At 50.5% G+C, this 14,642-nt stretch overlaps 1 protein-coding gene across 8 annotated transcripts in view; it reads right to left on the bottom strand.

Moving 5' to 3' along the window:
- TECPR2 (tectonin beta-propeller repeat containing 2) overlaps positions 1-14,642 on the bottom strand; it is a 106,860-nt gene that overhangs the window by 51,421 nt on the left and 40,797 nt on the right. For all 8 annotated transcript variants that reach the window (XR_009264818.1, XR_009264819.1, XM_058740326.1 and 5 more), the window contains 6 exons: positions 12,232-12,544; positions 10,536-10,668; positions 7,293-7,607; positions 5,542-6,524; positions 3,788-3,971; positions 806-979 (listed from right to left, as the gene is read on the bottom strand). Coding sequence is in view for 6 of the 8 variants with exons in the window: in XM_058740326.1 (XP_058596309.1) it covers positions 806-979; positions 3,788-3,971; positions 5,542-6,524; positions 7,293-7,607; positions 10,536-10,668; positions 12,232-12,544 (2,102 nt within the window). In the remaining 2 variants the exon portion in view is untranslated. The remainder of the gene's footprint in view (positions 1-805; positions 980-3,787; positions 3,972-5,541; positions 6,525-7,292; positions 7,608-10,535; positions 10,669-12,231; positions 12,545-14,642) is intronic.

The following is a 14,642-nucleotide window of genomic DNA, read 5'->3' as shown; positions in this document are numbered from 1 at the left end:
TATTAAATGGTCAGAAGACCGATCTTTACGTAAATCCACTACGGCCTCCTGACGACCAACGTTTTTTATTTATTTTTGGGACAGAGAGAGACAGAGCATGAACGGGGGAGGAGCAGAGAGAGAGGGAGACACAGAATCGGAAACGGGCTCCAGGCTCCGAGCCGTCAGCCCAGAGCCCGACGCGGGGCTCGAACTCACGGACCGCGAGATCGTGACCTGGCTGAAGTCGGACGCTTAACTGACTGCGCCACCCAGGCGCCCCTACACTTGGTGTTTAATAAGCAAGTCTCCCTGTGTCTCCTGCAGCAGCTCAAGGTTTCCCACAGGGCAGTTTATTAGGATGAAGTTGAACTGCTACTTTGATCAAATTCTCTCTCAGTGTTTCTTCCAGACCCACATGTGAACAAGTATACAGAAGCAGGCCTTGACCTGGCTGAAAAAAATCCAGCCATAACCTAAAGGAAAAAATGACTGTAATGTCATTTTCCTTCCCGCTAAGATTCGATATTGTAGCACGTGTGACAGGCAATGGTTGGCCAGAAGGAGAAAAATCTGTTTCTGTATCTCACTAATTAATCCTATTAATCTTTGCCTTAAATTTGTCCTGGGCTGAATGTGAGTCAATAGCGGGAAATTGCTAATTTATTCCAATGGCAAATACTGTCTTTCCAGAAATGCTTTAATTTACATTGATTTTAGCTCCTTAGTCATTGCGACCGTTCTAAGCATGTCCCTAACAAAGTGAAGGACGGTAGGAAGCAATTACCCCCAAACCGCCAGGTGCTGGAGCACAGCCTCCAGTTACCTGTCTGCAGGTATAGGTCTCCGTTCGTCCTGATGATCCAGGCCGTGTCATCGCTCAGGGCCACAAAAACCGCCTGGGGCAGCGCTTCGTACCAGTGCCGCTTTCCCTTGATGGTCACTTTTCCACAAGCAAAAGCTCGGTTAGATTTCTGTTCAATCTTCCAGAGGAGGGCGCCTGCGGAAATACAAATGCTATTCACTATCCAGTAAATGTTGTGATTCACACAAAAAACTTCACTCTGCTTGTGTCGGGGAGAGAGATTTCTAAAACCGCTCTCTCCCTTCTGCTTCTACCCCAACTGGGGAAAGGGCCCGCAGCGCCAAGGATGAGCCTTTGGCCACCACCCACCAGCCGTGGCTTCGGGCATCGAGTCGCCTGGCGTCCCCGTGCCTCATCTTCTCATCCATTCCTTACGGGGCTGCTAGGGAGACTGGAGGCGAGAACATATCGACGACACGGCAGAGCTGGGCAGTGGTAGCGCTGACGCGGTTACCTTAGGAGGCACAACTGGTGCCCACCAGAGGTTGAAAAGTCCCACAGGGACACAAAGGAGGCATTTCTGGATCAGCTAAGGGGATAAGACGCACGGAAAAGAAGCATTTGAGCCGGGCTATCCTTTTTCACTCAGAAAGGGATTCTGAGACACAGAGGTGAAGAAGGCCCTTGGGTGGCTTAGTTGGTTCAACGTCCAACTTCGGCTCAGGTCATGATCTTGTGGTTCATGGGCTGGAGTCCTGCATCGGGATCTCTGCTGTCAGTGCAGAGCCTGCTTGAGATCCTCTGTCTGTCTCTCTCTCTCTCTCTCTCTCTCTCTCTCTCTCTCTCTCTCTTTCTCACACACACACACACACACACACACACTGGAATATTACTTGCCAATCAAAAAGAAAGAAATCTTGCCATTTGTGACATTGCCATTTGTGACAATGTGGATGGAGCTAGAATGTATTTGCTAAGCAAAATCAGTCAGAGAAAGGCAAATGTATATGATTTCACGCATATATGAAACTCAAGAAACAAAACAGATGGACACAGGGGAAGGGAAGGAAAAATAAGATAAAAACAGGGAGACAGACAGTAAGAGACTCAACTACAGAGAACAAACTGAGGGTGGGGGATGGGCACTAAGGAGGACACTTGTGGGGATGAGCACTGGGTGTTACATGTAAGTGATGAATCATTCAAGTTTATTCCTGAAATACAATTGAAAGAAAAGAAAGCGAAAAGAAAAGACATGAAGAAGGGGAGGGAAGGAGGAAGGTGTTCTATGTGGACGGAGGGTGTAGCACAGGCCAGGCAGCCACGTGTAAGAAACCACGTGAATCAGCAGAGCACAGCCAGGCCAGACCAGAGGGTCTGACAGTAGGAGTTGAGGTAAGAGCAGAAAAGCAGGACAGACGGCCGAGCCCGGAGCACACCCTGGACGCCACGGGGCTCGGTGCCCCCTGAAGACTGCAGGGCCCCTCAGCTCAGACACTGAGCTGGTGGAGACAGAACTCTCCCTAGGTCAACGAGGGCCTGAACGTTTTGGAGACACAAAGTAGTCAACCGAATCAGGACAGGACCAAAGCTTTTAGATGGCTGGGGAGATGAACCCAGAAGTGAATGACAGAGAAAGAATGAAAACGCACAGTTATATAAGGCCCGCTAACAAAATACACTATGTCTCAGCCACTAAGGAAAAATAATTTTCAAATAAGCAAAGAGCTAAAACAAAGCAACCTTGAACAAACTAGTATTTTAAACAGTGACCTGGAAAGGGTCAAAGGAAATCCAGCTGAAAGCACACTGAAGTTACAGAGGAGGAGTCAAAGGCCACAGAGTATGTTTTGTCTGATTTCTATTCTACTGTCTGACTTTTCCTTCTCCTCCTCCTCCTTCTTTTTTTTTTTAAATAGGCTTCATGCCCAGTGCAGCGCTCAATGTGGGGCTCCAACTCACAACCCTGAGATCAAGACCTGAGCTGACAGGTCATTATCTCACGGTTCGTGGGTTCAGGCCCTGCTTCGGGCTCTGTGCTGACAATGCAGAGCCTGCTTGGGATTCTCCCTCTCTCTGCCTCTCCCCCGCTCAGGAAGACTCTCTCTCAAAATAAACAAACATAAAAAAAAAAAAAAAAAAAAAAAAAAAAAAAGACCTGAACTGAAATCAAGGGTCAGACACTTAACAGACTGAGCCACCCAGGCGTCCCTCCAATGTCTGACTTCTATTCCAATGTCCCAACAATAAGTTCGTTACTATGAGGCAAATGCATAGAAATACTTCTATTCTACCTACCTACCCCCTAATAGGTGAAGTGGCCAACATTATGACGAAACAGATGAGCAAATGATTCTAGACAGGTAGGGGAAATACAGGCTGAAAGTCTGGTCGAACCTCATTCAGGAAACGTCTGCTATGGTTCACTAAAAATGGTTAGCCTAAGTACGGCTTGTGAGAATGAACACATTTTTCTTCTACACTCAGGGAGTAGATTATTTGGCTAAAGCATACACATCGCTCATTAAAAAATAATTTCTAGGAAGGAAACCAAATGATCTGAACATATCCAACACATCCACAGGCCCACCTTCATTAGTTCAGTTGCGTTAAAGCAACAATAGGAAACAAACACATTTTATTTCTCAATCAGCCCAAAGGCCTTCATTTTTGAAACAGATTTTCTTTTTATAAGAGGTATGTTAATCTCTCAAAAATACCCCCCAAATTCAAGCTATTTGTATAGCTTATAAAAACAATTTCATGTGTCACCATTGCAATTAATAAACAAAACAAAAATTCAAACTAGACATCCATTTACTCTATTTGTTAACTGATGTCAAACGGAGTGACCCCTGTTCTGTGGGAGAAAACCCCCCAAACCTGCAGGAATGGGAGGAACGGGAGGAAGGGGACGGTCTGCCGAAGGGATGGGGCCACTGCAGGGCCCACTGTGTGTGAGGCGGGCTGCAGGGGTGCCAGCAGGGAGCCGGGGAGGCCGACCTGAGGGTGAGACTGCCACCTGCTGGACGGCGTCTTCGAACTTCTGCCAGCGTAGCCCGGCGCCCGGCAGCGCGCTGCAGAACAGGCCGCCTTTGTAGTCCAGGCACCAGATGTACTTCTCGGAGACCGCCAGGCTGAGTATGCCGTAGCCGGGGCCAGAGTACCCCATCCAGCTCTCTGCAAACTGACAAGGACAGAGCCTGGTGAGTTCTGTGGCAGAGGACAGAGCTGCGCTGTCGTGCTCTCATCAGCAGGCCAAGCATGCAGGGCGTCCTTCAGCTCGCAGACCCGAGGATCTCTGAGAAGACAGGCGGGGACCCGCTGTCTCTGGGCCGTGCTCGAAGAGAAGCAAGCGCTCTGAAATGGGAGTTGCCGTCCCCTACTGGGACCCCACAGCATCCCCGGCTAACACCGTGTCATCCGAGAACACCTTCCTAACGCGGTGCTTTGTGCACAGGCGTACCGCGCTTTATACAACGTGCGTGCAAATTGCTATTTCGTGCCTCCGATCCTTGCAGATACGCTACCTAGTGTTTTAAATACGGTCCCCATCACTGGACATGGGGCACACCGTGTGGCTGATGGAAATCTGGCCAAGATGCTCAGCCTGGCAGAATTTTGTAGACCAATAGTTTGGCTGCTTGGATTCTTTTTAAAAATCAAAGCTAAATGAAGTCGTTGTAGTTTGACAGTTTTCTGAAGCTGCAGAAGAAATCGATGTACCTGCACAATCACTTGAATATGCAAGTCAACTGCCTCACAGAGAATGGCGCCCGACCCTTGCCCCTTGCCAATCCGGCCCTGCGCCCCGTGACAAGTCTTTCTCAACCTCCTCCCCAACGTGCAGCAAAATTTCTGGGCTTTTCCAGCTACTGGGATGGGGGGAAGACTGTCAGCAGGTCGGGGAGAAGTCCTCCGAGTGCCAGGTTCCCGATCACCCATGGGAGGGCCTTTCTAGAGTTCTGGCCTAGAATCCCAACAGCCTGCCCTCCCAGGACGTCGTCTGCCTGGCTGGCGCCTCGCAGCTTCCCAGAGCCCCGCCCTGTGCTCTCCTCCATCGGCCCAGAGTCTCGCTTAGCTGAGACGATCGGCACGTATGTCTGCCTCCTTAAGACTCTGAGATCCCAACTGGCCGTCCACGTGCCACGGGGCCTGCAACCGAGGGCTCTCAAGAGGGGGTGGGTGCAGGCGGGACCGAGGGGAAGGTCTAACCTTTCGGCATTGGTCTCAAAGCAAGTAAGCGGGACATTTCATTCTGAAGGTGGGACGGCACAGAGGCTGGGAGACGGTCGCGGGGCCAGCCCTGCGCTCCACTTGCTATGGGACCCGTGCAAGCCGTTTAACCGAGTTGCGGTTCCCTCCGCTGTAAAACGGGGACCACGGCAGCGCCAACTTCACAGCTTGTTTTGTTTTTAGAGTAAATGAGGTGGACTCATAAAGTGCTTCACGGTGTCCAGCAGGCGGTGAGAGCTGCCCAAACGATACACATAGCGGCATCGAGGGAATCCAGTGGTACATCTGGGGAAAGCACACCTAAGTTCACACTCATAATGTGGGCCTCACAACTACTCAGCAGGAAAAGTCACAATACGTGGTTAGTTTTGAAACCAAATACATTGAATAAGAATCATCTGCTAAGAAAAGCAAGCACTTTAAAGAAATCTCCTTATGCAGGATGACTGAGAGTCCCCCTCCTTAACCGCGTGCGTCGTCGGGTGGACCCACAGGAAACTGGCCACCACAAACCCACATACCTGATCTGACTTTAGCAGCCCGGTGTCTTCTGTGCCGGGCTGGCTCAGGTCCTGCAGGGAGCGACTACCCCCGAGCTCAGTCACGCTCGTCTCCGAAGAAGATGAAGGCAACCCTTGGGCATAGATGTCCTCCTCGTCGCTGGACGTTAACACCTGGTCCCGGGAAGGCTGCTCCAGCCGCGGCTCACGGGTGCGAGTCGCCAAGGCAGAGACCGGGGGAGTCCGCCGTCCTCCCGCACTCCCCAGGTCATGTTCCGAGGCCGCCATTTCCTTTAGGCCTGTGTCACTGTCAGTGACAGCGTGCCAGGGAGATGAGCCGAGGTGGCCGGGGGCCTCCACGTGCGTTAGGAAGCCCTGCCCCTTGCCGGGCCCCTCGGCACCGCCTTCGCCAGCTCTGGTCCCCGGCAGCCGCTGCTCCGCGTGGGGGGCCCAGCTGAGGCTTGAAGGCACCGGGGGTGAGTCTAGGAAGGGGGCTTCAGAAAAAGTGCTTTGGGGGTCATCGGGCTCCATGTCCCCTGCTTCCCGGGCCTGTTCTCGCCAGGGTGACTGTCTGCTATTCAGTCCCTCGTCTGCGGGGCAAGGCTCCTCTCTGAGGTCGGTAACATCACTGCCTTCCACAGCCTCTCTCAGCTCCAAGAGTGAAGTCCACACCCCCCCGTGTGGCTCCGTCTCGCCTGCGTGGTCCCATCGTGGACTTTCAGGTCTACTGTCACGCCCTTCATTCAGTACGTCAGGGGCAGGCTCAGGCACCTCCAGGACACTGAACGCTTCGGGGTCATTATTCTCCTGCAGGACACCATTCACCTCTCCGCTGAGGTTACTCTCCCGGTCAGGAGACTCTGTGCTCGAGCGATCCACAATGCTGCCCAAACTTGAGGTCATGGACAGCAGATCTGTGCTCAAGGACTGGGGACTGTCACCCGGAAACTCACAGCAGGGAGTTGACTCAAGGGAACTGTGGCAGGCACTCCGGCTTCCACCTTCTAATTTAAAATAAGAACGTTTAAGATGACGGATGACTCTGCATAAACGGTAAGAGACTAAAAAACAAAATTTTGGCTCAAGAAAAAATGCATCTTAAACGACGGAAACCTAAGTGAAGTATGAATTATCCTAACGCAGAGGTGTTTTAAATGGACGCAACCGTCAGACAGGCTGATGGGCTCTGAGGCCTCGCTCAAGAAATGTTAAGGGGAAAAAACAAAGGAAAAGATGGACTACAGATCAACTGTTTAAAATGATTAAAACGCTCAGCAGTCCGATACCTGTCCTTCGGTACTGCAGTATCTGTAGCTAGGGAGGCCTAGCAGGAACCAAGGAGCAGAGTTAAACGAGTTCTCTGTTAGATCGCACGTCTGTAACACAGCCAACCCCAAACGCAGTGATCCCTCTGCCTCCATGACTTTCCTTCCACCCGGGTTCACAGACTCTGGTCTAACACATGGTATATGTAGATAGATCCAAATTTTTACCTGAATATTGAGAAGTGGAACCCCAGGGCCAGCAAGCAGGGCGGTAAGTACGCAGGTGCACGTTACAGGATTTAAACCTCGCAGAAGCGCTTTACGTGTGCGTGGCGCTCTTTTGCAACTTACGAAATACTTCGCGGCAAAGCCCCTCCACAGAGGGGGACATGTGATGGCCGCAGACCCTCCCTGCCTCCCCTCACCCGAGTGGGCAGGCGCTCGCTCCGTGAGGGCGGCACCCCCTACGTGAGCAGGAGTCAGCGCGTGCGGTGCCACAGGCCGTACCTGACTTCTTCTTCCTCTTCTTTCTCACTTTCAGCGGCTTCACCACGAGCTCCTGCTCAAACTCTTCTGAGCTGATCACGCTGAATCTCTGTGAGGCGGGCTGGCCACCCCTCCCCGGCTCTGGCGCTGCCTGGAGCCCGGAGCCACTGTCGGTGGAGTTGAGAGAACTGCTCCTGCTCCGTGGCTCGCTGGCCACGGAGCTGGCCACGGAAGAGCCCCTGAGCCTCGTCTCAGAAACTGTGGCCCCCGACGGCTTCTCCGCGCGCTGCCCGGACACCTGCTCTGTGCACCCGGACGTCTCCAGGCTGTCTCGCGCTGGGAAGGGAGGGATGGGTTTTACTACTGGTTACAAGATAGTCGACGTGCTCTCATTCAGGTCTGCTAACCCTGCTGAACACCAGCCTGCCGGAGTCAGGGAAACTAACGAAACTAAAAGAATCGCACAGAAGATTCCAACAAACGGTTCTGGGCTCCAGGAAGCGCACGTACCCAAATCAGGAAAAGGATTCCCCACAGCTGCCTTTTGCAAATAACTCAAGAGTCCAGGAATGCCACTAAGTACACAGCATTTCTCACATCAATTCACAAAGAATTTATAAAGAAGAGAAATGGGCTTAGTGATATCCCATACTTAGACCACGCCCTAATATACTACTACTCGAGAGGCACTTGAAAAACACACGTGTACCTCTAATCCTATTTCTTAACCAACTGAGCCACCCAGGTGCCCTCCTCTAATCCTATTTCTTGAAATTCAAGGAGTGAAGGTGATTTCCTGCTAGCACCAAGTCAGGATGGAGAAGTATGTTAACAAGGCAGCGTCCAGAGCAAGCAGAGAGCAGCATCCTTCTCAACACGACACCAGAGTCACTGTGGCCAGAAGGGTTCCAGCCACAGGACTAGGGACCACTTTACCCGTTCAGCCACCTGTCTGTGACCGAGTACCCACGATGTGCCCCACACCGTTCTGGGGCCATCAACCAGACAGACGGGAATCCCCGTCCTCTTGTGAGGGTCGTCGGGGGCAGACTGTCGGCCGTGGCGCGCACACTGGGGGCCGACAGGGAGGGTTCTGCTCTGCGTGAGGCCCGGGCAGGGAAGCGACTTGTCAAAGAGCACGCAGGTTGGTGGCGGGTCTGGGTCCAGAGCTCCCCTGTCAATACAGTGGCCACTGCCACATGCAGCTATTTCCCGTCAAAGCCAAATAAAATTTAAAATTCTGTGGCACTCACGTGTGGGCAGCGGCCACCTACCGGTCAGAGCAGATACAGACCATGTTCATCGCTGTGAGAGAGTCCTGCCAGAAGGCAGTGGTCTAGAGCTTACTTGTCCCCAGGGGTCACACTGCCCCTGACGACACTGACAACGCCAGCTCAGAAACTCAAGTCAGAACTTACGCACTTTCCGCGACTAGAATTTGGAGTATTTATCCCGACTCACCCTCTGACTTAAGAGGTAATTCACTTGCCGCCCCAGCCCCACCTGGCCATCTCTTAAGAGATGGTTAATTCGGGGCCAAGACAGCCCTTATGACGCTCATCTTTTCGAGAGGTAAGTATGTGGCTAATGAGACACCGTTTGGTCCAATTTCCTACTCGCTACGGTTTGTACTCTACACATCACGAAAAGAGAGGAGGCTAGAGTAAGGCTTCAGGCAGGCCTGCCAGCATGGAGCCCAGCGGCCTGCCCCCCGGGGCTCCTCTTGCCCGCCTTGCTCCGCTCTGGAAGGCCTGGGGTTTGCGCCCCGCCCACCCCTCGGTCCAGGACCTCCACTCCCTCGCTTGCAGGGACTCAGACGCGAGCTCATGCTGGCGAGAGAAGTAACAGCAAAGATGCCCCTGAGGCCAGGACACCGCAAGGCCGTGGCTACAGCAAAGGGGCCCCATTTCTGACCAGCGCGGCAAGGCAGGAGGAAGAGGAGGAATGCTGGCAGAAGCAGAAATCAGAAGACATGCCAACTGGCTTGGGGCTTGTCACTTACCCCCCTCGTCCTTGGTTTTCTAATCTGTGAAATGGGGACACCACGAATTAACAAATACTCAGGGTCTTCTTTCTACGTGCCATGTGCTGTGTAGGCCCACAAGGCGGAGTCACAAGATCCTTGCAACCAAAACGTTTACTATTTTGTGGGGTAAGGTACACAGTAAGTGAATGGCTCCATGGTCAGAAGGGCAGGAGGGAGCTCCCTGGGCACTCAAGTGAAGAGAGGGCTGACTTAACTGAAGCACTCGGGGAAAGTTTCAAAAATGCAGGAATCCCTGACCTGGGTCTTCAATAAGGAGTGGGGAGAGTGCAGGGAGCACCATCCTGCCAGAAGCGGGCCACGTCCTAGAGCACCACACACCTAGCGTTCGGGCCTGCTAAGTGCCCGGGTGAGTGGGAGAGGGCAAGGGCTCGGAGAGGGCTGGCAGCTGGAGGACGGGGTGCCCTGCAGGCCACCTCATCAACGGCGGCCACAGGAGCGCGGTGAGCAAGGAGGGGATGAGGCCGCTCCAACCCCGGGGAGGAAGGGGGCCTGGCTGGGGAGGGGGAGCTGCATCTTCCTAAGTCCCAGTCTCCTCGTCTATGAAACCAGTACCTTCCATTTAAGGTTGTTCTCAGGACCTTACAAGGCCAGGAATGCCGTGTGCTTAGTGGTCTCTGGAACACAGGGAGAACAAGGCGAGTGACAGAGACAGGACAAGGACAGAGAGGAGAGCGGAGTGGAGGGAGGGGGGGTGGGGCCCACACCACTGTCGTCACCGTCAGGAACAAGCTTGCTGATGAGCCCCAAACCACCGAAGTGTGCGTGAGAACGTGTGTGACAATTCACTCGTTAGAACCTGGGCTTGTATGAATTACAGAAAAAGGTCAAAAGCAGAGAGAATAATCAATGCGATAAGAAGAACTGTGTTAAGGGCAAAGGATATGTCCCAGATAACAGATTTAAATGTTCTAAAATCTTGGCAAACCTCTATCTTCTGAAGTACTAATCCCACACGCCGTCCGAACACCAGAGAGCAGTCATGTGGGTGCTGTGCTCTCCCTCCTCGCCCAGCCTCCCACCCTCCAGACCCACGGAGCCACTCTACCAAACGGGAGGCTGTGAAATAGGTAAGCTTCAAGAAAAGTCTCGTAAACCGTATTTTAAGAAGCACAGGATACCCTCCAAATACCTGTTTAGAAAAAGCGAAGTGATGGGAGGGTTTGTAAATTGTAAACTACAATTACGTACACACAGTACATTTTATGACAAATACAAACCTATTGATGCCAGTCCTTCAGGTCTGCTTGAAATTCTTATAATGTTCCTATCTCCCTTTAAGAAAAATATTTCATTTTCTGTGCAGGAAACAGACACGATATCACCAGATCCTTCCAAACCAGCAATTGTAGCCTGTCCAAAAAAGGAAAGAAAAGAAAAGAAAATCACACAACCAGGCAACAGTAATAGCTGAAAACACACAAACATGTGCAGGAGTCCTACGAAGTCAAATGACAACTGTGCTTTGTTATGGCCACTTTCTGAAACTTCTGAAGAGTAATTCAAAGCAGGGCCCCTGGCTGGCTCTGTCAGGGGAGCTCAGGACTCTGGGTCTCAGGGTGGTAAGTTCAAACCCCACATTGGGTGTAGAGATTAAATTAAAAAAGAGTAATTCAGAGCAAAAGCAGGTAATATCTGACAGGCACGTGACCTGGAGTCAGTCACCTTGCCGGTAAACTCACGAGACCGAGCGGGTTGTCTGCCCCACCTCTCAGCCACTCAGAACCGCGTCCCACCTGCGCCCGACCCCCTTGGATGTGGAGCTCAGCCTCCTTGGCTGGACCTGCCCGTCAGCCTCCCACAACTGCCCTGGGCTGTGGTACCGGTGCCCCGAGTGGAACGGGCCAGTCCAAACCCCAGCCTTGTTCCTCCATGACGCCATGGCCTCTGCTCAGACTCCTTTCCTGACTCTTGTTCCCTGGAAGAGTTCCAACTCGATTCAGACACCACCTCCTTGGGTAACGGACCCCGGCGAGCTCAGCCTCAGTGGCCCTGCCCTGCCCAGGACTCATCACAGCTCACAGCACTCTGGACAAACGTCCACGGGCACGTCGCTCCTGGGCTGCAGTGATGAGCTGCCTGGGCTAGGCCCCTACTGTGTGTGCTCCTGTGGGAGAGACTCATGTGCACTGCACTTCACAGCTCTGGATGAACGGGGGGCAGGGAGAGGCCCCGATGCCACCTGGGATGTCCAGAGCCTGCAACAAGTTTTAAAAATTCTCTTTTCGGCCAACAATACAAACAAGAGGCCATTCAGTGTAGACAGAATAGCGTCTAAATTCTTTGTTAATTTTTAATAACCCTGAGGAATAGCTAAAAACATGCCCTTAGTTTGAAAGACTCTGACGGCAGCCATAACGCGCACACGGACAGACCCTTTGTCTCCGTTTCTCTACGTCTAAAATGAAGTTAATTGTACCTGTTGGGAAAAGCACTGGGGGTGAGGGCTCAGAAGAAAGGAACTGATGTGTAATCACCAAATGTTTCGACCCCACTAACTACCAAGTGTGTATCAAGTTCCTAGAGTACCCAGAGAAAGAAGACTGAAGTTGTCTGTACGTGAAGAATACAAAAATGCCTTTCAAAGTGCTCCTTAGGAAGAGAAACCAACTCAGGGCAAAAAGGCAGCTTGGTGGCCCCAACCCAACTAACTCTGCCCTCAAGTTCCAGGTGAGGAAGTTCCAGGTAGGGCAGACGAGACTCCTGCTTAGAGGCAGAACAGCTAGAAGGTTCTACCAAAACCAAACATTTCTTCAAATCTACAAAATAATCAGACCATCACTTGATTTCCTTAACTGACTCAATGGAAAAAAGTAAAGAATTAGGATCAATATTGTTCCTTCTATCATCCTGAGAGACAGTCTATGGATGAACATCCTACAGACACCAAAGCTGTGGTGCGATCACGTCACTTACCTGGTTGACGGTGTCTAGAAGGTAAATGCTATATTCATTCCAACTCAACACCCAGCCTTCTTGGAAGAAACATGAAACGAGCCCCAGGTGCTTCTCAGGTAAGCTGCAACTTCCCCTGTTGGAGGATTCCAGACGCGGGTACAGTTCGAAAGGCTTGACTCCTCCGGCAAAGACATCTTTTAAGATAAACGTGGCTTGAACAGTCCCATGGATGTCCGCCTTCCAGAGCCGGAGCCCAGGCCGTGACGCATACAAAGTCAGATCACTTTGCTTACAGAGCCCTGGTATAAAACAAGCTCCAAATTTCCCAGTGCTGAAATTACAAGGAAAAAAAAAAAAAAACAGAAAAAAACCAAATATGAACTGATTTAAAGCCATGGTTGTCAACCCTTGATATCAACTGTAGTTAAGAATTTTTTGGCTAAGCCCAAACAAGATTAATGTCTTTTCAGAACCTCTTCTATGTTTTTTTTTTGTTGTTGTTGTTTTTGTTTTGTTGTTGTTAATGGAACCATATTGTCATCTCTGCCCACAGAGGACAAGGTCTCTGTATCATACTTCCTGCAACCCCCTCAGAACTGTGTACCCAGTACTGTTAAGCCAGTATCCCGATTCATGGTGACTATTATGGTGCCAGGCCCCAGGCTCTGTCTCCACCCTCTGGCTCAATCCTCACCACAGCCCCGTGTGGCGAACAGTACAGCTCCTGTGTCCGAGAAAAGGAAACTGAAGCAGATGCGGACAAATCCAGGTCTGACTATCCTCCCCCTGTTCGGAAATTCTGTTCCTTTTAACGTCTGATTGCTGTACTCACTCCCACATCCCAATGAATGAGCATCACGCCTACAACTGAGTCTAAACCCATCATAGGAACCTGCTTCTCTTCTGGTCCCCAGGCGTGGTATTTTTTCTCTATTTTTAAAATTATGGGGGCACCTGGGTGGCTCAGTTGGTGAAGCATCCAACTTTGGCTCAGGTCATGATCTCACAGCTCATGGGTTCAAGCCCTCATCAGGCCCTGTGCTGACAGCCCGGAGCCTGGAGACTGTTTTGGATCCTGTGTCTCCTTCTCCCCCTGTCCCTTCCCCACTCATGCTCTATCTCGGTCTCTCTCTCAAAATTAAATAAACATTAAAAAATTTTTTTTAATTATGAAATACCTAACACAAAAGAATGTATGCTTTATATATGTTTTATCGTATATATCATATATATAAATTATATATATATACTATATTACATATACGTATTTATAGGTACATAAAAGTTATGAAGTCTAATAAATGAAGTGCACACCTGGGAATTCATCCCTCAACTTCAGAAATAAATCATCAGCGACACTGTTGATGTTCTCTCATGTTCCTAAAAAAGTTCCTGCCCCTCTGTTCCCCAGGTATGACCACTAGACTGAATTTTGTGTTTATTATTCCCTTACTTTTACTGACAGTTTAACCACATACCTATGTATTCCTAAACACTATGAAATTTACAATTTTATTTGTATAAAAAAAGTATGATGCCATCTGTATACTTTTGCAACCTGCTTTAAGTTTATTTATTTATTTTGAAACACAGAGAGAGAGAGGGCACACATGAGTAGAAGAGGGGCAGAGAGAAGGAGAGAGACAATCCCAAGCAGGTTCTGTGCTGCCAGCACAGAGCCCCATGTGGGGCTCGATCACACAACCTGGGATCATGATCTGAGCCGAAATCACGAGGTGGATGCTCAACCGACTGAGCCACCCAGGAGCCCCTTAACATTATATTTTTAAGGTTTATCTTTACTGATAAAAAAGCTATACCTCATTCATTCTGACTGCTACACAGTAGTCCGCAAGTTATTTATTCACTTTCTTGCTGATGAGCATTTGCATTATTTCTACATTTTTATTTTAAACAGTAGTGCCCTGAGCATTTTCGCACAGACCTCCTAGTGCACAGGTGTAAGAGTCTGTCAAGGACCTTTCAGAGATGGAACCACTGCTCTGTTGGGTAACTGCTGGGTTTCTGGATAAGAACAAATTCAGGTTTGGAAGACAATTTCAAACTTTTTTCAACGTGATTATACCAACCTATGTTTCCACCAGTAATCCTGAAGTTCTTTTTTTTTTAAAGATCCTATTTTTTAAGTAATCTCTATACTGAACGTGGGGCTCAAACTCACAACCCTGGGATCAAGAGTTACACGCTTCGCTAACTGGGCCACCCAGGCACCCCTCTGAGTTCTCACTGTCCCTCGACTTTGCCTGATCTCAGGCTCCTGCCAGACCTGAAAGTTTAAGAGTTTCAGTCCAGGGGCGCTGCGTGGCTCAGTCAGTTGAGCGTCCAACTCCTGATTTTGGCTCAGGTCATGATCCCAGGGTTGTGAGGCTGAGCTCTGTGTCAGGCTCTGCGCTGACCATGGAGTGTGC

This window comes from Neofelis nebulosa, chromosome 7, assembly GCF_028018385.1.
Source record: "Neofelis nebulosa isolate mNeoNeb1 chromosome 7, mNeoNeb1.pri, whole genome shotgun sequence".
Lineage (NCBI taxonomy): Eukaryota > Metazoa > Chordata > Mammalia > Carnivora > Felidae > Neofelis > Neofelis nebulosa.
The sequence above is the reverse complement of the archived record's forward strand: the minus strand, read 5'-3'. Positions and strand labels throughout refer to the sequence as shown.